The sequence below is a fragment of the Solanum pennellii genome, chromosome 8, assembly GCF_001406875.1.
Source record: "Solanum pennellii chromosome 8, SPENNV200".
Taxonomy (NCBI): domain Eukaryota; kingdom Viridiplantae; phylum Streptophyta; class Magnoliopsida; order Solanales; family Solanaceae; genus Solanum; species Solanum pennellii.
In genome coordinates, this window is record NC_028644.1 from 69,303,830 (window position 1) to 69,330,220 (window position 26,391).

At 32.6% G+C, this 26,391-nt stretch overlaps 4 protein-coding genes and 1 non-coding gene across 7 annotated transcripts; 1 reads left to right on the plus strand and 4 right to left on the minus strand.

The window, feature by feature from the left end:
* The first annotated feature begins 194 nt into the window (after positions 1-194).
* Positions 195-278, plus strand: TRNAL-CAA. The gene has a single exon. It is a non-coding gene; the product is annotated as a tRNA-Leu (tRNA).
* A 469-nt stretch (positions 279-747) lies between these two features.
* Positions 748-4,907, minus strand: LOC107026753. The gene is made up of 4 exons (XM_015227833.2): positions 4,598-4,907; positions 3,150-3,302; positions 2,249-2,320; positions 748-1,454 (listed from the first exon to the last, which is right to left on the minus strand). Exons 1-4 carry the CDS (start codon positions 4,811-4,813, stop codon positions 786-788), a joined length of 1,110 nt encoding a protein of 369 aa, XP_015083319.1. The 5' UTR covers positions 4,814-4,907; the 3' UTR covers positions 748-785.
* Positions 4,908-6,045: 1,138 nt separating this feature from the next.
* On the minus strand, positions 6,046-10,658 carry LOC107028454. Of its 3 annotated transcripts, none has more exons than XM_015229530.2 (3): positions 10,485-10,658; positions 9,455-9,552; positions 6,046-8,637 (listed from the first exon to the last, which is right to left on the minus strand). In XM_015229530.2, the coding sequence occupies exon 3, from the start codon at positions 8,359-8,361 to the stop codon at positions 6,316-6,318; it is 2,046 nt and encodes a 681-aa protein (XP_015085016.1). In that variant the 5' UTR covers positions 8,362-8,637; positions 9,455-9,552; positions 10,485-10,658; the 3' UTR covers positions 6,046-6,315. The 3 variants fall into 3 exon arrangements, with proteins under 3 accessions (XP_015085016.1, XP_015085017.1, XP_027774619.1); XM_015229531.2 differs by having other exon boundaries at positions 9,455-9,548; positions 10,485-10,651; XM_027918818.1 differs by having other exon boundaries at positions 9,455-9,591; positions 10,485-10,651.
* A 6,131-nt stretch (positions 10,659-16,789) lies between these two features.
* LOC107028911 (protein PAM71, chloroplastic) lies at positions 16,790-23,069 on the minus strand. Its single transcript, XM_015230155.2, has 12 exons — positions 22,659-23,069; positions 21,889-21,946; positions 21,185-21,475; positions 20,811-20,864; positions 20,540-20,601; positions 20,221-20,289; positions 19,315-19,366; positions 19,147-19,221; positions 18,727-18,856; positions 18,423-18,493; positions 18,057-18,104; positions 16,790-17,027 (listed from the first exon to the last, which is right to left on the minus strand). The coding sequence occupies exons 1-12, from the start codon at positions 22,763-22,765 to the stop codon at positions 16,956-16,958; spliced, it is 1,089 nt and encodes a 362-aa protein (XP_015085641.1). The 5' UTR covers positions 22,766-23,069; the 3' UTR covers positions 16,790-16,955.
* A 314-nt stretch (positions 23,070-23,383) lies between these two features.
* LOC107028102 (disease resistance response protein 206-like) lies at positions 23,384-24,259 on the minus strand. The gene has a single exon (XM_015229153.1). The coding sequence runs from the start codon at positions 24,235-24,237 to the stop codon at positions 23,668-23,670; it is 570 nt and encodes a 189-aa protein (XP_015084639.1). The 5' UTR covers positions 24,238-24,259; the 3' UTR covers positions 23,384-23,667.
* Positions 24,260-26,391: the final 2,132 nt, after the last annotated feature.

A 26,391-nucleotide genomic window follows, 5' to 3' on the forward strand; every position in this document is an offset into this window, starting at 1 on the left:
CAGAAATTATATTGAATATCTTATTATTGTTGAACGAAATTAACATCGTGTCTTATCTCATACCAGGGGACAAGAATAATTACACCCTTTAATTCTGTCCATTTCTTGTATATTTGTAGAGCTTAACTTGCTTCTTTTTTAGGTATTTTTTAAGTTGGATAGAAATAACCGAATATGCTAATTTGAATCAACAAGTCAGGATGGCCGAGTGGTCTAAGGCGCCAGACTCAAGTTCTGGTCTTCGTAAGAGGGCGTGGGTTCAAATCCCACTTCTGACATTTATTTTATTTTTATCTTTTTACAATTTCGTTGACATTATTGATCAAATATACATGCTTCAAACCTAATACGCACACGATAAATACATGATTAACACAAATTTCTTGCTCAATCAACTCGATCATTCGTATCAATTCCCTATGCAATTGACAAGTAATAAAAGGGACACCTCAAATACTAATAATTTATATTTACGCCCATAGTTTTTCTTTTTTATCATTTGTGATATTAGCCAAACTTGAGAGTCACCAGATTTGGCTTATGAGTTGTGACCCAGTGTCTTCTATTAGTCAGTCCTATGGTCCTCTTAATAATTTACACCTAAGTTTGTACGTGTCACCTTTACTTTTAAATACCATTACAGTACCTTGTATTGCTGTCTCCATAAATCACATTTGTACATTTTTCATAGGTAAACATAAAGACATATGCAGAAAGTAATATCTCAAAATTGCTAGATAGAAGGGATTCAAATAAATAATTTCATTGAAAAGAAGTTTGTATTTTTATTTCATTAAATCTAAGAATACAAATCCATTCCAGAGACTATGCAAGAGGATGGATGGCAATAAATTTCTTGAACGTCCATATATTACACCCATTACAACTCCTAGAAAAATTAGTGGTAACATCCTTTGTACATTAAAATGTGCTAAAGCAAAGGCAATGGAACTCATAAGAATGGAACACCATACAGGCATGTATTTTGTCAATGAAGGGAGAAGGAAGCCCCTAAATACAATCTCCTCCCAGAGAGGGGCGCAGACGACAAGAACCAACGCGTACAACGCCATTGCCACTGGATCACGTGCTAATATAGACTGCTCGACGCTAGACAGAGTTAACGGAGTTGAAGGGAGAACAGGTAACAGGTCGAGATTGAACTGTGATAGCCGGTTCACTAATGGGAACATGAGACATCCAAGAACAACGTCGAAGAGCCAGTTACCTTGTAGGCTAAACTTGAACCAGTCTGATGGAAGTGGACGGAAACGGGTTAGACACCGTTGAAGAATTAGAATTCCAGCAAGACCCTCGGTTACATCGGTTAAAAGGCTGAATAAAGCCTGCCCTCTGAATGTGAGTGATTCTTTGCTGATACCGACCATATATGCTCCAAACGGAATCATCCAAGAACCTATGAACCAAAATGAGACGATCCAAAGAAGCATAACCTGCATGATCACACTTCTCGTTACCATGTGACACACATAACATGGAGAAGTCGAAAACTAACAACAGGTATATGTTCATACAGAAGAGAGGGGGGAGGGGGAGCAAAAGTGGAATTCAGGAAAAACACATCAAGGCAAGCCACTTCCAATTTTAGTCGGAAAAAAAAATAACGAGGAAATTTGGAAACACGGGAGCATAATGAATCCAGAAATGGACCATGTAAATATAAGCAAGAAGTACCCAAGAGAAAAGATAATCTGATAAATGGTTGAAGGCAAGAGAAGTAGAAAAAGCTAAGGAAGCACAATGTTTCTTATATAAACATGATGAGCTATAACTGGAGGTGTAAAAAACTATGTAGAGCTTAAAATATATAGCAATAAGAAGGTCGCAAAACATAAATTTGTAGTAGAACTAGGTAACTTAAAAGAGGAAAAAACAAGCATTTCACAAGTTTCATGACTAGAAACACTCCTTAAAACCTACACACCAAAGCCTATGCAGAAACTGGGAAACTACTCAAAACTGTTTTTAAATCATAGATATTTGTGATTTCCTTTTTTTTTCTTTTCCTTGTATACAAATGCAAGTATCATAAGTATGACTGCCACTGAGATAGTCTCCTTGACACACAATTGAATAAGGTAACCTCTTTCTTTCCCATTTTGGAGAGATATGTTAATACATGGTAACTTGACAAATGAACAAACTACATTCTGACTTGGGAATGATCAGAAAAAATTGTATAGCGATTCTTAGTTAGGCCTCATTGTTAAGGAGGATTACCCCTTACCTGAAGGATGGTCTCAGCTGTCCATGGGACTGTCCATGGTTTTCCGATCACCTTAAATACTACATCTGCAGCCTGAAAAACATAGAGCTCTCGTTAAACGTGAGAAACATTAGTTTCAAGTACTTAATCATCTCAGTTAGTATAATTAACAAATACTCATCAAAGAAGAGTTTTCCTGCAGCAATGAGCCTAGAATGTATCAGTTCTTGTCTTCTTGAAGGTCCTTGTGACCGCATTAAATGATGTGCACACAGATTCAAACACTCTAGTGAACATGTCATACACACATTGGGCAGTGCACTTATGGCATATTATTTTTCCATTTGACGGAAGGTGCATTTGTACGCATATTTGTCAAAGATGGAGAGTAAAATAGTTATATTCCTTTCCTAATTCTACAGACTACAAGGGCAAAAAGGTTCTTTTTTTGACATCTGTGGTGTCTGTGCCAAACAGAAGATGAAGCATTTGTTACAAACACCAAAACTTCAAAGGACTTATGAGATTTCTCTTTCTTCCTTTTTTTAGTAAGAAATGTAAAAATTCTGGGACTCACAAAGTGGTTTCTATGTTGTGGAAGAATGTGACTGTCACAAGTCACAACATTTAAATGGTGAATATGAGCAACTGAATCAAACTCCAAAGTAATAATTCGCTTCTAAATTAAAAAATATCAGGGTCTCCTTATTGATACAATTCGATACAATAAATACTAGTTAATAAAAAAGGTTTTCACCAAAAAATAAAGCAACAGCAGAAAAAAAGAAAACTGAACTTCCCCTTCTATTATCCCACCCCCAAACCCAAAAAAGAAAAGATCACAGATATGACGAGGGAAGTTATAGCTCCACCGCTGTATGGAATACAAGAAATACCAGCTCTATAAATGAAAGAAAATTACCTCTCTAAATCGCGAAATCCAGTTTCTTTTCTCCACACTTGGTTTATCAATTTCCGGGTTTTTCAATTCCTTATGTAAAACGTCATCAATAGACTCAGGGTTGGAGGAACCTGAAGACGATTCTTCATTCCTAAAGCATGAAATTTTCCACCTCTGCAAAATTGTCAAGTATACGTTTAGAAATGTACATAATCAAGTAGCATAAGAAATCATTAAAAGAGTAAAAGACGTTGAATGTACTGGATAAATACTTAAGAAGTTACATTCAATTTACTGATAGAACACTTCAAAACAATTACTAAAGCTGATTATGTAACTTATCTTCCATCTGAACGTGTACATCATGTCAAAAACCATAAAATATCAACTAACTAGATTGGAACATTATGGCGAGTAAAGATTGGAAGTTACAACTAACTAGATTTAAAAGTACCTATCTTACCCAAGCCCATTACTTGTAACACAGAAACTTAAAAAAATTGAACTCTAGAAATATAGAAAAGCGAGCAAAGATTGGACATTATGGTCAATAACAACTGAATTATATGCAAAACAACTACAAACACAAGGAATCAATAACTAAGCTCTAGAAACACAGATAATGATAAAGATCTGAAGTTATGGTAAGTAAAGATTGAACTGTACAAAAACGATTGAGAGAACATAAACCCACTAACAATATTACCTAAGCTCACAACTCTTTTTTTTTATGACAAGGGAAACACGCAGCCGCTACCCTTTGGGTGCGCACAGGGTAAAACCCCCCTCCTATGCAATAGCTCGCAAACCACATAGGAGAGGTAACCCGCACTAGGCAAGCCTTGTGCGACGAGCTCGACCCAGAAGGCAAACCCCTTGCTTTCGCTGGCAAGGGGTTTCGAACTTGAGACCTCCAACATGGAACTCCCAAGCTCAAAACACTGGGCCACCCCGAAGGGTTACCTAAGCTCACAACTCTAAACAAAAAGAATCAACAAACTGAACTCTAAAAATACAGAACAATGAGCAAAGATTGGAACCGTATGACAAGTAAAGATTGAGATAATACAGCTCCTATATTAAAATTTAACATAAATCCACTACATATACAACCAAACCCACAACTAGAAACACAAGGAATCAACAAACTAAACTCAAGAAAAACAGAACAATGAGCAAATACTGGCACTTCATGGCAAGTAAAGATTGAGCTATTACAGCTACCAAGATCAAAATTGAACATAAACCCACTACATATACTACTACCAAGACCATAACTACAAACACAAAGATTTAACCAATTAAACTCTAAAGATACATAAAGATTGAGATGTTACAGCTACCAAGATCAAAATTTAGCATAAACCCACAACTACAAACACAAAGATTTAACAAATTAAACTCTAAAGATACATAAAGATTGAAACTTTATAGCTAGTAAACATGAAATCTAGTGAAAAAAAGGTTACCTTTGTAGAAATCCTGTGATGGGGTTCAGAGATTCTGATTCTGTGTGAAAGTGTGGGCAAAGATTTGGGACAAAATGTTGAAACCCTAAATCTAGGAGATGAAGTAGAAAGAAGAGGAAAAGAGTGAGTACAATTGGAGCTCAGCATGAGACTAATCTGACTTTTATTATCACAAAATGCTCTAATTTTGTGAGGAAATGGAGAAATTGAATACATGGGATTTGGGCATTTTTCCCCCTTTCTTCTTTGAACCACCAAAAACCAAACCCTAGTTGCTACCAATTAATTTCGATCTTGAAAAAAAATAATCTTTTTTTAATATTTATATGTATTTTTTATTTATGCAAGTTGACGTTTTTGACGATTGACGTGAGGAAAAGAATCTATTGGATTCTATAAATAAAAATATAAAATATATATGTATGTCCATGCAAATCTATTTATTCCTTCAAATTTTTTTTTGCTTCTGTTGATTATCATCCTAATTTAAATATGTATGTCCTTTCATATATTGATCTCTAAGACTTTTTTGATATTCGAAATATTTTTTTGAAATAATATATTTCGTTTTATAAGTGTGAATAAGAATTTATGATAGAGTAGCTCATTAAACATTAATTTTATGTCAATGGATTCTAAATTCTTAAAAAGAAATAACGATCTTAACTTAAAGTAACAATCACAAACAAATACAAGTAAGTATTTAATTCAATAAAAACGAATAAGGAAAAAATGAAAACTGAGAAACAAGAGTACACACCACATACTTGAATAGCAGCAATTAGATTAACAATAAAAGTTAGATCCCTACTAACTTTAGAAGAAAAAAATTGAGTTAAATTTTTTGAATGTGAGTAGAAATAAATAGTAAGATATTATAGTTTCATAATAAGATACAAATACTATATACTTTTTTTTTTCATTTAACAATTTAGCTTTTAATTTTTTTTACATAAATCCACCTACGCTTTTAATTAATTCTTATCATTTTTTTATTTTTTTTTCAAATATTAATCACAACACAAATACTATTTCCTTGCTCATATTCTAATTTTTTACCTTCAAATTATATCGGCATTATAAACATTAGCTTGAGGGCCCATTTATTTCACCTACTTATTTGACTTGTGTGTAAATACCAAAAGTTGGGAAGAAAAATGCCATCTAGAGCACTTTTAGGTACAAGTATTTTCCTTTTATTAAAATCGCTTTCAAAAAAATGACTAAGTATCGTAATTAATAAGTTAACCTTAGAATGAGAGTTATTCAAATAAGGTATATACACATACTATATTAAGTATACTTTCTAACAAATTATTCGATATGTATTGTACTTATTGGTTGTTAACAATATACAATACAATTTCGAGATATAACTTGTATCCATGTGCTTCATATTAGCGGCACGTTGATGGCTGTTAGAAACTTCATAAGATTGACAATCAAACTCAGCAAATATCAAACTCCAGAATGAAAAACTACCAAAAGTTGTACCACAACAAGTCCGAAATATTCACAAGACCAAATGTTACATGAAAAGAAAGGTATGTACAAATACCAATGACCCTAGTGGGGTTTCTCCCCTTATTGATACAGATACATTTAGCAGTAGCAGTTCCAGTTCAAACCCATATAACATAAGAAACTAAAATGAAAGAGGACACAAACATAGCGGTGGAGCGCTGCAGACCTGCAAACCAAATTGAGAAATAGAGTGGCTATACATGCATCCAGTTCTTAGAGACTATGAAAGAACTCCCTGGCTCAGATGCAGGAACTGGTTCCTTGCTGCTGCTTGAGGTACGGCCAGAACCGCCTGCTAGTAATGCCATCAAACCTCCTCCGTGCACCCTTCCTTCAGAAACTGATGATGAGCTGCCTGCGACTGGAATGTTGGGTTGGTTAAGTCCAAGATATTTCATGTGAGAGTCATTGCTGGATGTCGTACCAATACTCTGCATTTTCGTGACAGCAAAACAGATGTCTTCCACGTTAACAATCTCCTTTATTTTCTCAGACTGGTTTGGCGCTAGATCCAGGACTATAGTCCCAAGAGTGGCACCACCGTGGACGCGTTTGTCTTGAATGAGAGCACCGTGAGATGCACAAAGTCCAGTCTTCCCTCTAGCAAATGAGTTACAAGGACCATCACCTTGGCCAAATTCAGAATCAGGCTGACCCCAAGAGCATCTCTTCCCTCCGCCGTGGGCTTTGCAGAAATCAGTGCTTCCCTGAGCACTTTTTCCACAGCCTTCAACTTTGCATCTTTTTCCACCACCATGGCGTACACAAAAATCAGTTCTTCCCCTTGCACTCCTGGTACACTCTGCCACAGCACACCTCTTGCCACCACCATGGGCCACACAGAAGAGTGTCCCCCCATGAACACTCTTTGGGCAGAGCCCATTTCCTTGGAATGAACATCTCTTGCCACCACCGTGACCCTTACAGAAAGCTGTGCTCCCCTCTGCCCCCTTATTGCATCCTTCAAAGGTACAACGTTTACCACCACCGTGTGCCTTGCAAAACATGGTGCTTCCTTGGGCTCCTTTAGTGCATTGGGGGTACTGACAGCGCCGGCCACCTCCATGTGAAATGCAAAGACCAGAGAGTCCTTCTGCACTTTTGGTACAGCCCTCATGCTGGCATCTCTTCCCCCCACCATGCCGAATGCATAATCCAGACTTTCCTCTTGCAGCACGGCTGCATCCTTCTTGACTGCAACGACGTCCACCCCCATGCGCAATGCAAAAGTCGGTGCGTCCTTCCGCGCTCTTTGTACAACCTAGGAATTCACATCGACGACCACCCCCATGGGCTTTGCAAAATGCAGTCCGACCCTCGGCTCCCTTGTGGCAGCCTGGTTTCTGACACCTGCGGCCCCCGCCGTGGGCGATGCAAAGGCCAGAAGCACCTCTTGCTCCTTTTACGCATCCCTTGAACTGACACTGTTTAGTACTACTGCTACGTTGCTGCTGTTGTTGCTGCTGGTTTGTTAACCCGGAAGTACAGGTGACTGAGCTCTTTGAATTTGTGATTATACTTGACGACAGATTGGGAGAGACTGTAGCTTGCTTGAATTGTATTGCAGCCTGGTTCATTAAATAACTAGCCTCAGTTCCCTGTGAAGTTCGTAATGGATGGAAAATGTCGCTGGTCTTCCAATGTACAGCTGTTGATACCTCATCAGTGTGAAAAGCTCCAGTCATCGCCTGCGGCGCCTTCATGATACTTTGTGGTGAAGTGGAGAGCAAATGCACAGTGGTGACATCAGATTCAGCAGCACCACTAGAGAGACTTAGTTCCAGATCAACTGCAAGCCCTTTGGCAAGTTTTTTGGACTCAGGATGAGTAGACTTTCTAGAGCTTGAAGTCTTCTCACTACCAAGATGGAGACTAAAGTCTAAGTCCAGGTCCATTGAGGACTCTTCATCATTTTCTATTGCTGAACACATAGAAGTGCATGCAGCACCTGAGCTCCCCTTGCTATCTGACGAACTTGATGAATGTCCTAAACGTAGACACAAAGATGAACCAATTGGCTGAACGTTAGATACACCACGTGAACTCCATTTTCGTTTGATTCCTTTTGGGGCAGGGATGGACGGAACTGAAGAGCAAATTGAATCAAGCCGTAAGGTGGTATCAGCACAATAACTACCTCCAACTCCAGCTTCACCAACTGCGATGGATTTGCCCAGATTCCTGAATGCACTTAACTGAGGGTTAACGGTAAACCCCACATAACGGAATCTCGGATCCATAAACTAATAGCTGGTATAAAAACTTCTATTGGAACCAAATCTCAATTGAAAAAGAACAGTCAACCTGACTCCCGGGCTTAAGTAAAGTTAATTGTAAACTAGGGTTAGATGTGTCCACGAGAACACATCCCACCCCCACTAACAAATCCTGAAGTATCCTTACGATCCATTAGCAATCAAATATTACTCCCAACTTATGATCAGCAGCAAGGAAGTAACATTTTGTGCAAAATCAAAATCAAAGTCTCTGATGCAAAATCATGAAAAGCAGACATCCTGCACCAAATCAAGTTACAATGATAAGCAAACTCTAGGTCTCTCTACCGCCAAAAAAAGGATATCACATCAGAGCAGAACAGAACCAAAGAGATCATAACACTTTACTGAACAGAACGAAGCTATTTTAAAAATAAATTTTCCCCCTGTTAATGCAAGATTCTGTTCTCTAATTGTGAAATGTTTGAAAATACCTCTTATATTTTGTAGCTCTATATGGTCTATGTTGTCTACATGTGTTTTGCAGAAAGCTCCGAATAGTTCCTAACAAATGCTTCTAGCTAAATAGTTGGAGCTATGCCTTATTCTTTGCAACTAAGTAGCTGAACTTCAGTGCAGCTGGAAAAAGTTTTCCTTTCACCAAGTCTATGTCTAATAAACTAATTATCAGGCAATATGCGAGTCCATAATTCAATGAGGAAGTGAGGGAAAAATTAAATGATAAAATCCAGTTGGTATAAATGAAATTTCTTTATCAGCTAGTTCTTTGCTTCATTGAGCCACATATAAACAAGGAATTTCTTGCTTGAAACTAGTTCTGCAGATATCTTTTTAGCTCTTCTTCACCATTCACCCATTATTATGATATCACTTATTTCTTTCATCCTTACTATAATTAATAAGACCGTAAAAATGTCACCTTTAACCATATAAAAGTTCAGAGCATATAAAGATTGACAGTTTTTCATCAGAAATAACACAAGTACAAGTATCGACTAAGAAGTGAAGAATAAGCATGAAAACATCTTATATCAGCTGGCAAAGTTCTCCAATAAAAATTGATCATCTACAGCTGACTAATGTGAACTAAATGTACCTTTTTGTTAATCCATTAAGCAAAAATCCAATTTCTCTGAGTTCACAGACCAAACTAGAACGCTTGGTGCTCAATTTCTTTCCGTGCTTCGTTCCTATCTGATTAAACAAGACAACATAAAGAGACTTGATAAAGGCCTAAGGCAAAAAAGGAGCAATAAATCAGATAACTTACATACAGATCAGATATGAACTAAACAAGACCTAATGAAGATACAACTATATTAAATATCAAAAGGAGAATTTGCAGCATAAACATCAACTTCCCAAGATCCAACTTTAATAAGATGTCTATCCAGCCAAAAGTAATAAATCTAGTACTAAATCTCACACATAGAAACTAGCTATAAACTGCATCATTAAGAATTCAGTTCAGTTATTCAATTTCAGCTGTAATTACCACCCCTTCCTTTACAGAAACTGGTCATTGCACTGTGGAGCCGAGACGGTACCCCGCGTACACACTACCCTTCCCAAACCCCAGTTGTAGAGCTCAATTAACAAAGCACAGTATCTAGTCAAGCAATCATGAGCATACAAAAATACCAATTACCTTGCAGAAAAAAAGTTTTGCAGAACATTAAACATCAAAAAGAACCCACCTTGAAAGATAGGAAACAGAAACAGATCAAAAAGATTGTGAATAAAACACTCAATCAATAAAGCAGACATGAATAAACATACAATTAAAAACAAACCTAGCCAAACCCCCTTAACACCAGCTAAAACCAGAAAAGATAGATTTAGAATTGATAAAACCTCAACTCAATTCCCCATCTTTAGCTTTTACCAAAAACAAGTCTCAATTGAGATGACATATATGCAAAATCACAAACACCCACAAGCTAAAAATCAAATCTTGCACCAAAAAAAGCACCAAATCAATAAAAACAGAGAGAACCAATTGGATTTAGAGCAAAATCACAAACACCCACAAAATAAAAATCAAATCTTTCACCAAAAAAAGCATTAAAACAACAAAATCAAAGAGAATCCAGTTGGTAAAAAAGACCATAGATCCAAGAAAATACCTTTAAAAGATTGGATTTTGTGCAAGAACTTAGCAGAGAGAAAAGGGGTTCTAGGGTTGTTTTTCTTTTTGCTGATTGTGTGCCGCCGGCAATCAAAGGGGAAGAAGATACAAAGAAATGAGGAGATTATTATGAGGAAAAAGAGAGATAAAGGGGTGCATGTGTGTATTTTATATATGTTGTAGGGACATAGTGATTATGTATGTGGCTGCTAACTCTATACAGATACATGTGTTCCTCTATGTGGAAAATGTAATCGTAGATTGTGATCGAGAGATAAATATATTTTTATTTTCAATTAAAAATATTATATAGTATATTTATTGCATTTGTTAGAGAATGATTTATTTTTAGTGTTAGTTAGTGACTTAGGTTCAAGACGGTAATCTCCTTCATTTCTTAATTCAAACTAAATTAATCTTAATTAAATTTGTTGACACAGTTTTAATTTAAAAATTCAATATAAAAAATTTTGTGAAGAAATTTGAAAATATCAAAAGAATTATCAATTATAGAAAGTAATATTGTTATTCATGAACTTGTGATTACCACTTAAAAGAAAGAAAAGGAAAGAAAATTAATTTATATCTCTCAAATATTAAAGAAGAATTGTGAACTTAGTATAACTCAAATAACTTTTATTTAAATGCTAAATTAATATGATTTTTTATAATTTATAATTTAAAATTGTCTTTTTTTCTCCAACTTAAGTCTCAGCAAAAGGGTTTCATATTTGGCACTATCATTACGTAAGCTAATACGTAAACACTATATAATTGAAGTGCAATATGAAAAATATTTGTCAGCAAAAGAAGCACAAATATGATACGAAAACAAAACGATAATGTTTTTTCTAAATATATATTTATATATATTTCGTTAGAAACTTCTAGTGAGTGACAAAGTTAAGTAAACCACCATCTTATAATTTTCTCATAAATTTTACGTAAAAAAATAATCTTAAATCATGCTTTAATAAATTTATTAAATACATATTTTGAGATATATCTGTTTATAACAAATTTGAAATATATAGAAAATAAATAAACCATATAAATAAAATATGAAGAAACATAAATTTTAATGATCAAAGAGATTGCGGGTACAATTCTGTTGATTCGTTGATTCTACTCTTCTACGATTTATCCATGATCCGAGGGCCGTTAGTGACGTATATCTCCTAGATTTATCCATGATTCGAGGGCTGTTAGTGACGTATTTCTCGAATAAGATGATTTAAATTTGACCTCTCTATATGAATAATCCATCAATTTGTGGAGTATTCGAGATCTTGATCTCTTTCTGTAATTTTCGAGATGTCTTTTAAGGGAATTTAATACCATTTATATAGGCATAATTTAGGATTTAGCGTTGAGTAGTCTCCAAGAATGAACACAATTTATAACGTCTCAACTCAAATTCAATACATCCAATAAAATCCCACAAAATTTCAATGTCAACAGTATCACGATTTAAAATTTTACCATAATAATAAAATATACAAATAGGTATAAGAAATTAAAAGTTCAAATATTTATAATATAATTATTTTAATTGATCGATCGATTAAATATATAACTTTTTCCGAATCGAAATGTTAGGTGTTGTTTCCTTCGATGAAAGGAAAGGGCAAGTGGACTAATTTATTTTTATCGTACGAAAAAAAACAATAATGTTTTTAATAATGTTAAGACATTTTCTTGTTTCTTCTTCTATTTTAATTTAATTAGTCAGCAGCATCTCGACACCGTTCATGGTGCCCCTCCCTTTATTTATTTATTTACTTTTTTGGGCCCACATAGTTCAATTATGACACATCACTGGACCCCACATTATATAAAATATTTTAATGTTGACTATGGTAAAGTTTTTAAATTTCTGAATTTAACTATGGAATATATTTAGTGTATTAGTAATTTTGTGTATACTTTTAACTCTTAACTGTAAAATGTTGACACAAGTATAAAACTTTAACACAAGGTGTTTATATCAAATTAATGTGATTTAATTAATCATAATTTTATTCCATCAAATTTAAAAGAATATAACTTTCAAGTAATTCTAAAATCTTATGATGGAATAAAATTATGATTATAATTTAACGTTGTATCCTTTAGTAATGGTAATGATAAGTTTTTCTTAGAATGATTACTTACAAATATATAAAAATAAATAAGAAATTGTTATAAATATAATAAAAAAATTGATTCCAACAAAAACATGTTTTTTTTATAAAGAATTGTTGTTATTGTATAGAGTTGCTATGATTTAAATTTTAAGATAAATATGTACTAGCATTATCTATTTATAATTGATATTTTTATCTTAATTTTATATTACATGCTTACCTAGTAACATAATATAATTTTGGTGTAAAAATATTATATATATTTTTCTAATTATTTTTTTAAAGATTGAACTGGGTTCTTATTCTGATTTTTATTACAATATTGACTTTTTGACTTTTTTCTTTCTAGTATCAAAAACATATGGAGGGCATAGAAACAACATGTCAATCTTCTTTAGAAAGAAAATAAATAGAAATATGCCATGAAAATATCCAAAGATCCATCCTTTTCCTAAAACACTTTTTTACAAATTTGAAAGGAAAAAAAAAAACGATTTAATATTATTTTCTAAATTAAAAAGAGAAGAACGTGGGTAAAAAGGAACCCTTTGAAAAAAGAGTGGTGCAAATTCGTTTTTTGAAAAAATGTAGATAATCGATCCATGCAGAATCTTGGAAAAGAATAAATCATAAAAAATAGCTAAATTATTTGAATTAATTGTAATTCTTTTTCTATTTATACAAGAAAAATAAAATTGAGATGATTTAAATATGTGAAAGAATGTATGTGATGTAAGGTGTGAGAAGACGTTATTGTAATAAGATTTAGTGAAAGATAGAGATAGATCGAAGAAAGAACACAAAAAAGTCAAAAGGCAAGACTTGATCCTAAAATTTGAAAGTTTGGAGGTTGAGTTAAGATAGAAAGCTGGTTAATAGCCTAATCATGTTTTATGTGCGAGAGATAGAGTGATATTTCGTATAGTCAAATAGCCTCTTATTTATTCCCTGTGTATTACTACATACCTAACTATTTTAATTTATTGAGTTATTTGTCAAAATTTCATTTATTCAATGACCAGAACTAAACGAGAATATATAGTCGGACATATAATAAAAATTTGTTTATTTACATCAAATTTTTGAGGGTGAGGGTGACGTAAGAAGGTGAGAGAAGACGTTATTGTAATAAAATCTAATGAAAGGTGGAGGTAGACCGAAAAAAGAAATTGATTATTAAGGTAGAAAACTAATTAATAATCGAGTCACATTTTATGTGCGACTGATAAAGTGATATTTAGTATATCATAGAGTCTATTATTCTTTTGTGAGTATTGCTACATGTTGTCTCATTTATTTTGTACCTAGATATATTATTGAGTTATTTGTCAAAATTACATTTATTCATTGACCAAAATTAAACGAAAATATAATATATAGGTCGGACGTAGAATAAAAATTCTTTTATTTGCATCAAGCTTCCGAGAGGCTAATTCAAGACTTACTAGAACTATTATCCAACAGAAAAATAAGAGTTTTAATTTCGCCTCGTATAAATATGAATAAGATGTTATTCTTGTAACTCTGTATTGAAAAATATCTTTTTTTTAATCAAAAGTCTACCAAAAACTACCTCACAAAGATAAAAATAAAATTTATATACATCATTTTTTCTCCGAATTCACTTATAAAATTACGTTAAATATATTATTAAAATATACACCTATCCCTTCAAAATTTTATTCTTTTATGCCCTTCACATGTGTACCACCAAATGTTGGCACATTTTCAGTATTCCTTTCCTTCCCTGGCCAGTGGCCATACCATACCCATACTTTAGCAAAACTATTAAACATCTTTTTAGCCAATTCTTTTGCCCTTCATTTTGAAACAATATTAACATAGTCAAACTCTTCTATAAAAATGATATTTATTCCAAATATTTTTTTTAATTGTTATAGTAAAATATTATTATATAAGATGAAAACTTAGTTCCAAAACTTTTATAGTGAAATATTATGATAAAATATTTATATTAATTATTATTTCTTAATAGACATGCACAATTCAAAATCGATAAGTAAAAGTACATAATAAATTTATAATCACGAAATCTTTAATTTGAGACTATAAAGTCATTACTAGAAAAACTGAATTAGAAATGGTTAAATTTTATAGCTAAATAGCAAAATTCATCCCTAATTTTATATAGCGACATTTTTGTTAGTCACAAGTAAAATAGCGATAAATTAGCAATTACATCCATAATTAATTTTTGGTGTTCTTTAGAAGTGAAAAATCAGTTTTTAAAATTATTTTATATGTTAAGTTAAATTAAAGCATATTTAAACGAAAGAGAATTTTTGATTAAAAACGTTTAATTAAGGAAGAAGGTTTGGTCATGAAAGGAGTGGGAAACAGCTAAGAATATATTCTGTGTTTTTAGTGTATATAAATAATACTGTGGGCATTATTTTTTAAAAAATTTTTAATTTTATTTTTTTATGTTGTCTATTCTTTTCTTTTGTAAAAAAAAAAAAAAAACCTTTGATTTGCCTTTTTTCCAAATCTAGGATGATAATTGGACAGCTCCTTTTATGCCTTTTTACTGTAATACTATATACTAATATTTTATATTCGATTTTAAATAAGAATATGCCTTCTTAAGATTCCATGCTTAAACAATGCACGTGTTTTTCTAGCTATCACTTTGTGAATTTAGCGATAAAAGTCGAAATTTTTATTAAAGAAATAGTATAAAAAGTTTAAAAGAATATATTGAATTTATATCAAATATAATTTGTTGACGAAGAAAATATTTGATCAAATTAAATTTTCAGAATTTATAATCAAACGCTAGTTAAATTCTAATACAAAAGAATTAGGTACCGTATGATTTATTTGTTTTTTTGGTTTAAACTAGCTTTTAAACTCTATTATTTCCCATAGTACTCCATTATTATGTCTTACTATAGTACTAATTAATTTATTATTTGTGGAACTAGAGTATAATGAAAGTGACATTTCTCTCTTTGATTAATTTGGAGACCAAAAGAACAAATGTGACTTTACATAGTGTTGATAATAAACAAGAAAAGAAGATGCATATGAGCTTAAGTGGCATATAATTTTTATTTTTGAAATTTTTTTCGTTCCTATTTGTATAGGCGTTTCAGCTAATTTAAATTTACCTCATGTAAAATCTATTTAAGAGAGATATACTCGATAACAAGATGTTTTTCTTCGACTATGTGGCAAACTTTGAGATTAAATAAATTGCATAGTTTGATTCAAAACTAGTTTGTATAGGTCTGAGTTCACCAGATCTTCTAAAACAATTATTTAATGCATATTTAATTAACTAATATTATCAACAAATCTGTGTTTGTACTGTATTACTATTACTTGTTTAACAAATGACTTATTTTTTGGGACTATCGATTTATCTTTAATTTTTTAAATTTGAGGTGTGGGGTGGGGGGATTATATGTGAGATTTTATTGTCGATTTGACTAATGTACATTTATGAAAACTATCTTGACCAACAATTTGAATAAAATAATAATGTTGAATCAAATTATTTTTTTTGTCTTGATTGATATTAAAACACGTTGGTAAATAAAATTTACATCAATTAACTATTAAATAAAACAATAATATCGTAGCAGATCGCCCTTTCGTTTAATTGATACTAAGTGTACAACTATTGTCATAGTGAGTGCATTTGAATTTTGCAAAGTATATCTATATATGTCCATCCATGGTGGGGGTAGTTATTATGCTATATTAATTATTTCAATCTACAACTATATATTATATATTATATTTTTTTAATTATATAGGAAAAAATGACTTTTGGGTTGTGTCTAAAGGCATATTATATTGGGAAAAACAAACATGTTTTTTTAATGGATCAAAAAGACTTAAAAAAGTATTGGGGTTCTGAAATCTTCTTTAACTCTAAAGTCTAAACCATGATTTCCATCTTTGACAAATGTGCACATTCAATGGATGTAAAAGATCCCTAGCAATGAAATGATATATTGCATATAATAATCTTTATCAATTTAACATATATACACAATATAAGATTCGATATTACTCTATTTTCTTAAGTTACTATAAGGTTCAATACGAAGAACACGTGTATCAAAAGATGAATCTATAACAGAATATATGAGTTCACGTGAAACTAATATCTTTTGCTCAGACTTTATAATATCAATATGTATTAAGATTTAAGACATTCATAAAATATTTGATTATGAATCCAATAATTATCGACGAACTCATAAATTTTAAATCTCGAATCCAACTATGTAACATAACTAAACATTACTACTAATGTATATGAAAAAAGTACAATTTTGCTAGAAAAACAAAAAAATGAAATAATGGTTGTTTTAACTCACTATCTCTGTTACTGTTACTGCTGCAAATACTAGGAAGAGAGTACCACCTATGTAGGCAATAACCTGAAAATAAGAGATTTTGTTCACTTATAAAATGTGCAAATAAACATCAAAAGAAACTTCAGGTGCATTTGGTAAGACAGAAGTCATTTCCGAGAAAAAAACATTCTCCATAAGAAAATAATTTTCTCCTATTTTGTTACCGACCCTCAAAAGAGGAATATTAACTAACAACTTCCCTCAATTGTGAACGAAAGTCATTTTCCTTTTTAGAGTGATGATAAATAGTATAAACGCGACATGACAGGTTGCTAAAAGGAAGGCATTCTTCATGTTTAACAAGATATGATCTAGTCCAAAGTCTTGACAAAGCATTATTTGAGTTTTCCAGATGACTTCTTCAGTCAACTAGAAAAAATTAACTAATGAAGGTAGGTAAAAGGATGATTAAAAAATACAGTTTCAGTTTTATTCATTATGTAGTTTAGTATTCCATAAGCAACTCATTATAAAATATTATATGAACTCTGTTGAGTCTAAACAGAGGTATAAGAGTAGTCTTAGGTACGGAGAAGGGTGAAAAATGCCCCAAAACTATTATAAATAGAACAAAAGTATCGTCTGTTTGGTTTTTGGTCCAAGAACACCCTGAACTAGTAGAAATGGGATAAAAATGCCCTCGTTGGTAGCAAACTGGCCCAATTATGCCCATATGAGCCATATCCTAATAACGGGCATAATTGGACCAGTTAGCGAATGACAAGGGTATTTTTGTCATGTTTCTAATAGTTCAAGGGCATTTTTGGACCCAAACCAAATGAAGGGTACTTTATTCTACTTGTAATAGTTCAAGAGCATTTTTGACCCTTTTCCGTTTCAAGTACTTGAAAGAAATGAAGAGATGTTATGACAGTGTGTACTTTACTGCTAAAAAGTATGAACTTTTTCTACTTAGAGAATAAAAAAAAGAACATTTTCTTGTCATAGTGGCTTCCTTAGAAGAAATCTACACGATAAAATTGTTTCGAGCAGAAGATTCTGAGGATCATATAAATGTCTGCCTCTTTAATTATTCAGATAGAGTAATCTTACCTTCTCAGACAAGAATGTCCCCAGTAAAGAACCTCCAAGAACAGCCAACTGCAAAGAAAATTTCACTACCAATCAAATTTTTATGCGTATTTGACGCCAACACAGAAAGCAAGAAAAAGAACTAATGCACTGATATATCTATGTGGTCATGGTTTATATAAACCACGCATGGTATTCTTACGTCTATAAAAAGTAGAACTTTGTAATGCACTGAAGGTTTCAAGTTAAAGGCCATTCTTTTAAAAACTATTTTGCATTTCTTGATGAAGTTTTCCTTCTAGTTGCTAATATTTACAAAAGAAGTCGTGTTGCAGATTGTACATGACACCTGTAAAAAGAAATATTCAGTTAACGGTCTGCATTTACCAAAGTAGCAGCTCCGTGGCCGGCTAATGCCCCTCCAATGACTCCAAGAGGTGAAGATGCAGCAGCAAGAGCTGAAAGTAGATAGTGTACTTGAAGTTAATAATCAAGTCTAGGACTCGTAGATAAATTCATCCAACAGAGATTGAAATTCATTCAAAAGTATTTGCTTATTCAGCTTCCGCAATGTTTTCAGATTGCATAATGTCTGGCTGTTTGGAAAAGAACAGACTCTTGTACAAGTTGATTTATAAGACGAACAAATGGTAAAAACATAAGTTTCTGCATCAAACTTTGTATTACTAACCTATTGTTGAAAAGAATGATTTGTCACCCCACTCAGCAACAAATACCAATGCGAATGTACTAACTATGGTGCTTGCAGCAGACAATAGTCCAGCACCATTTCCTGAAAATTCCGAAACTGCCAGCTCGGCCTGGTGTCAAAAGCAAAGAGATCCGCAATTAGAATATGCTCATTTGCTGATGTCCCAAACGTTTCAAATTGCAATAGACGTCTGATAATGAAACGTCGGTAGGGGAATCTAAGTAGCTTAGTTGGTTAACTACCTGAACTTTTACCTTGTTTATGAGGGTTCTTCCCGCCTTGTAATTCCCTCCCGTATTTCCCCTTCCCCTAACCCCATTTTTATTTGCAGTGATTCTACTTGTCATCTTGAAAAAAAGAAAAAATACTTAATAGTAGAAGGGATGCTGATAGGCTTACCTCTTTCTGTTCCTCTTCCGCTTTCATACCATCGCTAGAGGAGGCATCAAGCAAGGTTGACACTCCAAAATACACCTGTGACAAAATTGAATATCTCCAGACATGTCAACTTCACATGACACGTGGGTGCAAGTCATATCATGAATTAAATATTAGGATCATGTTTACCAGAAGGCAAACGGCAGCAATATCATCCACTGGCAAATCATTTCCACCTAACCTACATTTATGAAGCTGCATCAGGATATAACAGATGAACCGCTCGTGATATATCTGTTATTTAAAGATTTGGAAGATGCTATTGAAGTCAATTTGATAAAATGAAGTGATCCATCTAAATTACCATGCAGGTTACTACACTTCCCAATGTAAAGAAAAAATGATCAAGATCACAGCTACGTGTTTTTTTTTTCCTTACTCCAAGAGTGACAGACGAAAAGATGGTTTGTAGATTGAGATAACGAGCAGGAGATTTTTAACATGTAAGAAGTTAATACACCAGGAAACATATTAATCCGGATAAAAATGAAAGAAGGGCAAACATATTCTCGCACAGAAATGTGGTACCAGGTCAGTGGATGCAACCTAAGACAAGCAATTTGAACATAATTTACAGCAACCAGCATGAGCCTTTAACACATCATTTCACATTCTATAGTTGCAATATTGATATATACTAGTTTTGGTACATATTACCCAACTTCTGAAATAATTTGTAATATCCTGTTTGCTCAAATTTCTAATCGAAATAACAATAACAATATTTTAAGGTTAGAGAGTTTGTAGGCGTATTAACCCAGAAAAACATGGCAAATTTAAATTGCATTTAGAAGAAATAGTTAAATGATCCGAAGCACACTACAAAATTATAGTAAAGAGTAGAGCATGTTAGGCTCTTCGATTTTCTGAAAAGTAAGATCTAAGAAACGAAATGGACGTGATGTAGGAATATTAGATAGGATCCTCCTTCTATGAATTGTTGGAAATAATTTCTTACAATCTGCTTTTTTAGTAGGCGGAGTTTCTACATACTTAAGATGCATAATTATGCCAAAAATGAAAAGGTTAAAGAACCTGAAAGGAAGAACATCATCGACATAGTGGAAAGTTCGTCCGAGAACAACGGATATGATTGTCATTACCCTGCAAATGACACAGATAGAATTAACATAAAGAGAACAAATTTCTGAATAGAACATCTTCCACGATATTTGAAAAGTTGCATTGACCTTATTGAGTTCTTCAATCCCTTAACTTTAACACGAGAACCAAATGTTATAAGAACTAGTAAGGAATATATGTTAGCTCTTGAAAAGGAAACATTGTGTTCACGTGTATCAGATACAGAAGTTCAGAGGACATAAAGAATATTGAATGCTGAAAGATAACATACCCAAGTGCGCCAAAAGTCCCAAGGAAAGTGACAACGGCTGAGTTCCTAGCTGCTAAAAGAGCCTGCTCATATCAAATGAGAATCCAAATTAGTTAAGGAAGTATAATGAGTACTTATAAGAAAGAAAAGTTTCTGATGACCAAATGGTAATATAACAAATCAGACGGAGTTTCTCTTCGATGAGGCACATGAAAGAATCATTTCTATCATCATTTTATTCAGACAGTAATGTATCATCTTTATATAGCTTTTAAATGATAAATCCCCTTACAGCAATAAAGAAGGTTTTGTCCCCAAGCTCAGAAAAGAATATCAACAAGAACGCCTGCGAAAAAAGAAGGAAAAGGAGGTTTAATTACTCTCTGCTGAAACACTTATCCTTCACAATCTCAAATAAAGTATAGTATGAGGAGAAAAAAAAAAGCAATACAGATGAAAATTTGTGCTATGTGTTCCTCGAAGGAGAATAAAGCAAGATACAAATGTCGGCGGATGATGCATGAAATGATTTCCGTGTACTAGCTAAAAGTACTGAGTTATTATCCATGGCATTGTTATTTCGTTTTTTCTATTATTTTCTTTTTCAGATACGGTAAAACAACAGAGAGATTTTAGAAATGGAAGCTGCTAAGAGATTGTCCTAACTGAAGCAAAACCTGTGCTTAAATCTCCGAGGTCCCCGAAGAAAGGAAACGACTGCAAACCAGTAGCAACCTCTGAAGCAGCACTTGCTTGTTGAGTGAACAGAAGAGTGAAAAGCCCAGAAAGGACAATGGATTTCAGATAATTGTTCTCTGGCATGTTTAACATTTGAAGAACAGAAGTGCCTTGATTTTTCCTCTTTGACAATGCTGTTCTGTTTGTTATACTGCATTCTTCGTCACCATAAGCCGACCTTGTCATGTGGCATCTTTTGTAATTCCTACTCCTGACCACCTGAGAGAACCCAGAATGTGGGATCATATATATTCACAGTGAGACTTAAAGCTTTAAGTTCGAGATAATCAAATGACCAATGCATAAAAAAGCTCTCTTATACTACAAGAATAAACTGAGTAATCGCAAGGAGCTAGTAGAAAGGATCCGATTTGTAACTCACTGAATTTGATACAAATATGATTGTTAAAGTAGTAGGGGCATTAAATTTGGTCTAAAATCCATGAGTTAATAGGTAGAAGCAGAATTTGGCTTATGAAATGCTTTCCAGGAATAATGTATGTACTTAGTATATCACAATTCTTGTCGAAAAGCTTACATTTTTTTTTCACACCTTACTCAGAAAAAATTCACTTAACATTTTTTTTTACGGAATGAAGTACAAACAATTCAAATTGAAGAAAAGCAAAAACCTTGGAGAAGTCCTCAGACCATCCATGTTGTTTGCAAAGAGAATGCCGCCTAGAAAACCTGCAGACAACACAATCAGGAAAAAGAACAACATCATCATCTACCACTACTACTACACCTCAGTCGCAAACATATCTGAGTCGAATATATGAATCCTCACTTGTTCATTCAAGTTCAATTAATCATGTCATCATTGTACTATACTCCTCTCAATTTATACGACTTACTTTTTTTTTTAGTAACAATTTAACTTTGAAATATCCATTTTTACCCCGAGTGAAATGGTTTATAGCCACACAAATATCTATGACTTATTTTAGAACACAAGTATCAAAATCATTTTTTTTCTTAAATTCCGTATCAAGTCAACAAACTCATATGAATTGGAATGGACAATGGAGGGTCAGTGAGTATAGCAAATGAAACAAACATGGTGAATCTTTATTTTCACAATTCCAGAACCTGAAATATTGAGTACCTAAAATTTAAGATGAGGTGGTTTGCACAATTCTACATGTTCAACTGAGAGCATTTACATGAAAAAATCTCTAGTAAATATTGAAATTCCGAACCCATAAAGTTTAAAACTTGGATTTGCATATCATGTATCCAGATGTTGTACTAGTATTTACATTATCATGGACTACATTCTACCAGCTAACAACAAATAAGAAGAAGATAAAAAAAAACAACCCCAGATAATAAAAAAGCAAACTTTAGGTGAAATTGAAACAGTTGATGCTCAAGAAAAGAGTAAAGAAACAATTTTTACCTGGAGATTGCAATTAGAGGGGGATTAACAGGGGAAAAATTAGATAAAGCAAAAGAGGGTTTAAACAGAAAGCTGCTGCTCTCACAAGAGAGCACTAGGCTTCGCATTCTTGAAATTTTAGGAGCAGAAAAAATTGATTTTTGAGAAAGATAAGAGAAGAAGAAAGAAGAGTGGACAGTCACAGAACAAAATCACAATTCTGGATAAGCTCATCAAAAAGGCGCGCCAGTTAAACCGTTACATATATACATTCGTATTGAAATCTGATTAAATTATAATTCATATAGCAAATCCACCCTTGGCCGAGGGCGTCAAGCGAAAATTTGGTTTGCAAATATATACATATAAATATTGACATCTCTTAACACAAGTGAAAGGTTTAACTTAGTGATTAAGGAATTGAAAAAATTCCGAATTATTCAATCCCTATTGGCTCGATACCTTTTTCTTTGCTCTCCTTAGGAGGGCCCTCCCATTTTGCTCCAGTTGATAACTCAAACTCGCAATCTTCGAGTTGAAAGTGAGGAATGCTTACTATCCGAGCAACTCCCTTTGATCATATTCAAAACCTTAGCTTAGTGTTTGCACATATTTTTCCTTTTATTTGTAACTTTGACTAAATATTTGAGAAACTATGGGCCAGCCCTTAGTTGAGTTTTAAGAGAGTGGGAATTGGGCTTCAATGTAAGCCTATTGATGCATTAGGTAGGCAAAGTACAAATTAATTAATTGGCTCCCAAAGATTTCATATATGATATGCACTCTAAAAGCTTATTATAAATTGAAACCTCCATAAAGAAATTAAACTGAAGGATGAAACAAAATCAATAACCACACAAATTAAAAAAAAACAACAAAGAGAAGTCAAGAAAATCAACATAAAAAAGCCAATCAGGCAAAAAAGGACAGTCTAGTGCACTAAGCTTTCGCTATACTCAAGAATCCAGAGAAAATGACAGTCCAGTGCACTAAGCTTTTGCTATACTCAAGTATCCAGAGAAGGGTTGCATCATAGTAATTTCCAACACTCGTATAACTTAACATGAACGCGAAGTCGAAAATAGACACTTCCTTCAAATGCATCAGTACTCAATGTTGCAATTCCTCTAGTCATGAAAAAATCACCAGTACCACCAATTACTGAAATATCCCTAGTCTTATTCATCAATGGATCATGTCCAGCAAAATTTAAACTCCCTTTATAATCAGTATTATTAAACACAAATGAAAAGCCAAGCCAAGAACTAAAAGTATCTTTTTGATCATAAAAATACATCCCTTGTGCCCTTCCAATTGGTGGTGAATGTAAATTATTATCAAGGGTAATAGGGTCATCAAATACAATCATGTCCCCAAAGTTGTTAGGGCTTGACATTATGGTCCTATTGCCCCATTCAGGCGCACCGACTATAGCTGAAGTCGCGTTTTTATAATTTTCCCCATTATAAACTATATCGTGAAAGAAAAATACCATTTCTTTACAAGGAGCACGAGCGCGATGAGTGTATCTATGAGCAGAAATGGAGAGAAGAAGAAATGGAAAGAATAAAATTGTGAATAATGACTTGAGGGAATACATTTTGTGTATTTCAAGTGATGGAATGGATTGGTTACATTTAGTCACTTTATATAGTAGTACTTTTTTTTTTTTGATGAAGAATTAAAATAATAAGTACCTAAATATTAGCTAGGATAGTGATGTATCATCATAAATTTGTTGGATTAATTAATTAACGACGTATATTTAATTAGTTCTAATATTTGAGTTTTGTATTCATTTGTTGAACCTACCTTCAGCTAACACATGTTTAGTTAAAATTTAATAACTCTAGTGGATATAAACAATAGGTTTAATTATTTGACAATGACTCATTTTATTATGTATCATGTGGAAGAAGAATCTACCAAACTGAAGATTCTTTGGTCACAACTTACCATTCTTTTTTTTAACGATGAAAATAGAACGTTCAGATATGAGTTTATTTAATCGATCTTGATAATATTTTGTATATAAATAATGTGTATATATTAAGAAATTTGCACATATTAAGTTTAGAAATAGTTCATGTAATTTCTAAATATTTTTGAATTCATAAAGTTGAAATCTCGACTCTTCTAATTCATTAGGTTGATTAGGAGAGGAAATTACTATAACTAATTAATCAAATTAGATTTCCTAATTATTAACTCAACAAAAAAATAGTTGACCAGACAGTAGGAACAAAAAAGTCAATAATGAAAACGTTAAAAACTACTGATATAATTATATAAAATACCAACTTTTTTTCTAAAAGATTCGACCTACGTAATCTAGGTTTATTTTTCTGATTAACGAACAATGTTGAACTAAAAACTAATGAGTATAATTAATGATAACATATTCAGTGAGATTCGGAAAGAGAGTAATATATACAAAAAATTTATTCAGTATATTTTTGAAAGATGGTCGACATTAATAACTAAAAATAGTGAGTAACAATACCAATTTAAATATATTCAAATAGATAAAAATCGCTGAATGACTGAAATATAGTCGATGAATCACAAGTATACCAATTAGGAAGGATTTAACTTATTGTATTACACCAAAAGTCTAAGCTTGGATGTGGTACAATAAAAATCCAAGAAAATATGAAGCGTTAAAATCGAACAATACTTACTAAGTTTATAATCATTCTGAGGAATTTGATAAAATGATTTAGATTCTTTCATTTTTAAATTAAAGATATGGGGTTTTATCTGAAAAGAACATCATCGATAAAAATCACACTCCCCTTCAATGAAACTTATTCTATAAGAATATAATCAGATCGATAAATTTCATATCCAAATAAAAAATCATATATTAGATAGAATTCTTCGAATCTTTAATCAACAATATACCCTTCTACAAAAGGAAAGAAACAATCAATAAACCCCTCCTCCTTCCCACCACCACACAATTTCACACCAAAAAAATAAATACTACAACAACAATAACAACAACATCTAAAATTATTATCAATAACAATAACAACAACAACAACAATAATAATAATAATAACATCTAAAATTATTATAAGCATTCGTACAATTTATTATCAATGCGTGATTGAAAAAATAATCTTCAAACTGCCAATCAAACAATAAATTCAGATGCCAAATGATTATATCAATATAAAACTTAATATATTAGATAGGATTCCTTAAATCTTAAACCAACAATATATAACACACAAAAAAAAAAACAATCAATCAATCAACAAAGCCCTCCTCCTCCCACCACATACATTCATAAAAAATTATGAATATTACAATAACAATAACAACAATAATAATAACGTAACTTTTAAAATTATTACCACAATAACACACTTATACTCCTCATGAGTACATGTAATTTATGTCAATTTCTTAAAATAGATATACATATATATACGTAATTTTTTTCTAAAGTTAACAAGTGCACGTACACCCGAATCCTACCCTATAGGTGGTCAGCCTCTGGTCCAAGCTATGACGTAAAAACTAAGACAAATTAAAACGTATGGATATTGTTCTTTTCCCTATCTTCAAGTCTAAGTCAGTAGAATCTTTTCTTGGTAGGTAATAACTAACATATATATATATATTCAGAATTTGTATTTAGTAAAATTTTATAGATGTGCCGGGATTGATTTTTTTAATATCTTCTGAGCTGAGCTTGTTACATCGGGATTTGTCTAGTGCGATTTCCACTTAGTGTTCATCCGGA

Bases quoted from the DNA above. Each gene is read 5' to 3' on its own strand.
- LOC107028911 (XM_015230155.2), bottom strand. From the start codon at position 22,765: ATGCGAAGCCTAGTGCTCTCTTGTGAGAGCAGCAGCTTTCTGTTTAAA. The intron at 21,947-22,658 runs GTAAAAATTGTT...TGTTGTCTGCAG, and splicing joins CCTCTAATTGCAATCTCCAG to GTTTTCTAGGCGGCATTCTC. The intron at 20,602-20,810 runs GTAAGGGGATTT...TGATATGAGCAG, and splicing joins ACAAAACCTTCTTTATTGCT to GCTCTTTTAGCAGCTAGGAA.
- LOC107028454 (XM_015229530.2), bottom strand. From the start codon at position 8,361: ATGGATCCGAGATTCCGTTATGTGGGGTTTACCGTTAACCCTCAGTTA.
- LOC107026753 (XM_015227833.2), bottom strand. From the start codon at position 4,813: ATGTATTCAATTTCTCCATTTCCTCACAAAATTAGAGCATTTTGTGAT. The intron at 3,303-4,597 runs GTAACCTTTTTT...ACAATTTTGCAG, and splicing joins ATCACAGGATTTCTACAAAG to AGGTGGAAAATTTCATGCTT. The intron at 1,455-2,248 runs GTAAGGGGTAAT...GTGATCATGCAG, and splicing joins CAGCTGAGACCATCCTTCAG to GTTATGCTTCTTTGGATCGT.
- LOC107028102 (XM_015229153.1), bottom strand. From the start codon at position 24,237: ATGTATTCCCTCAAGTCATTATTCACAATTTTATTCTTTCCATTTCTT.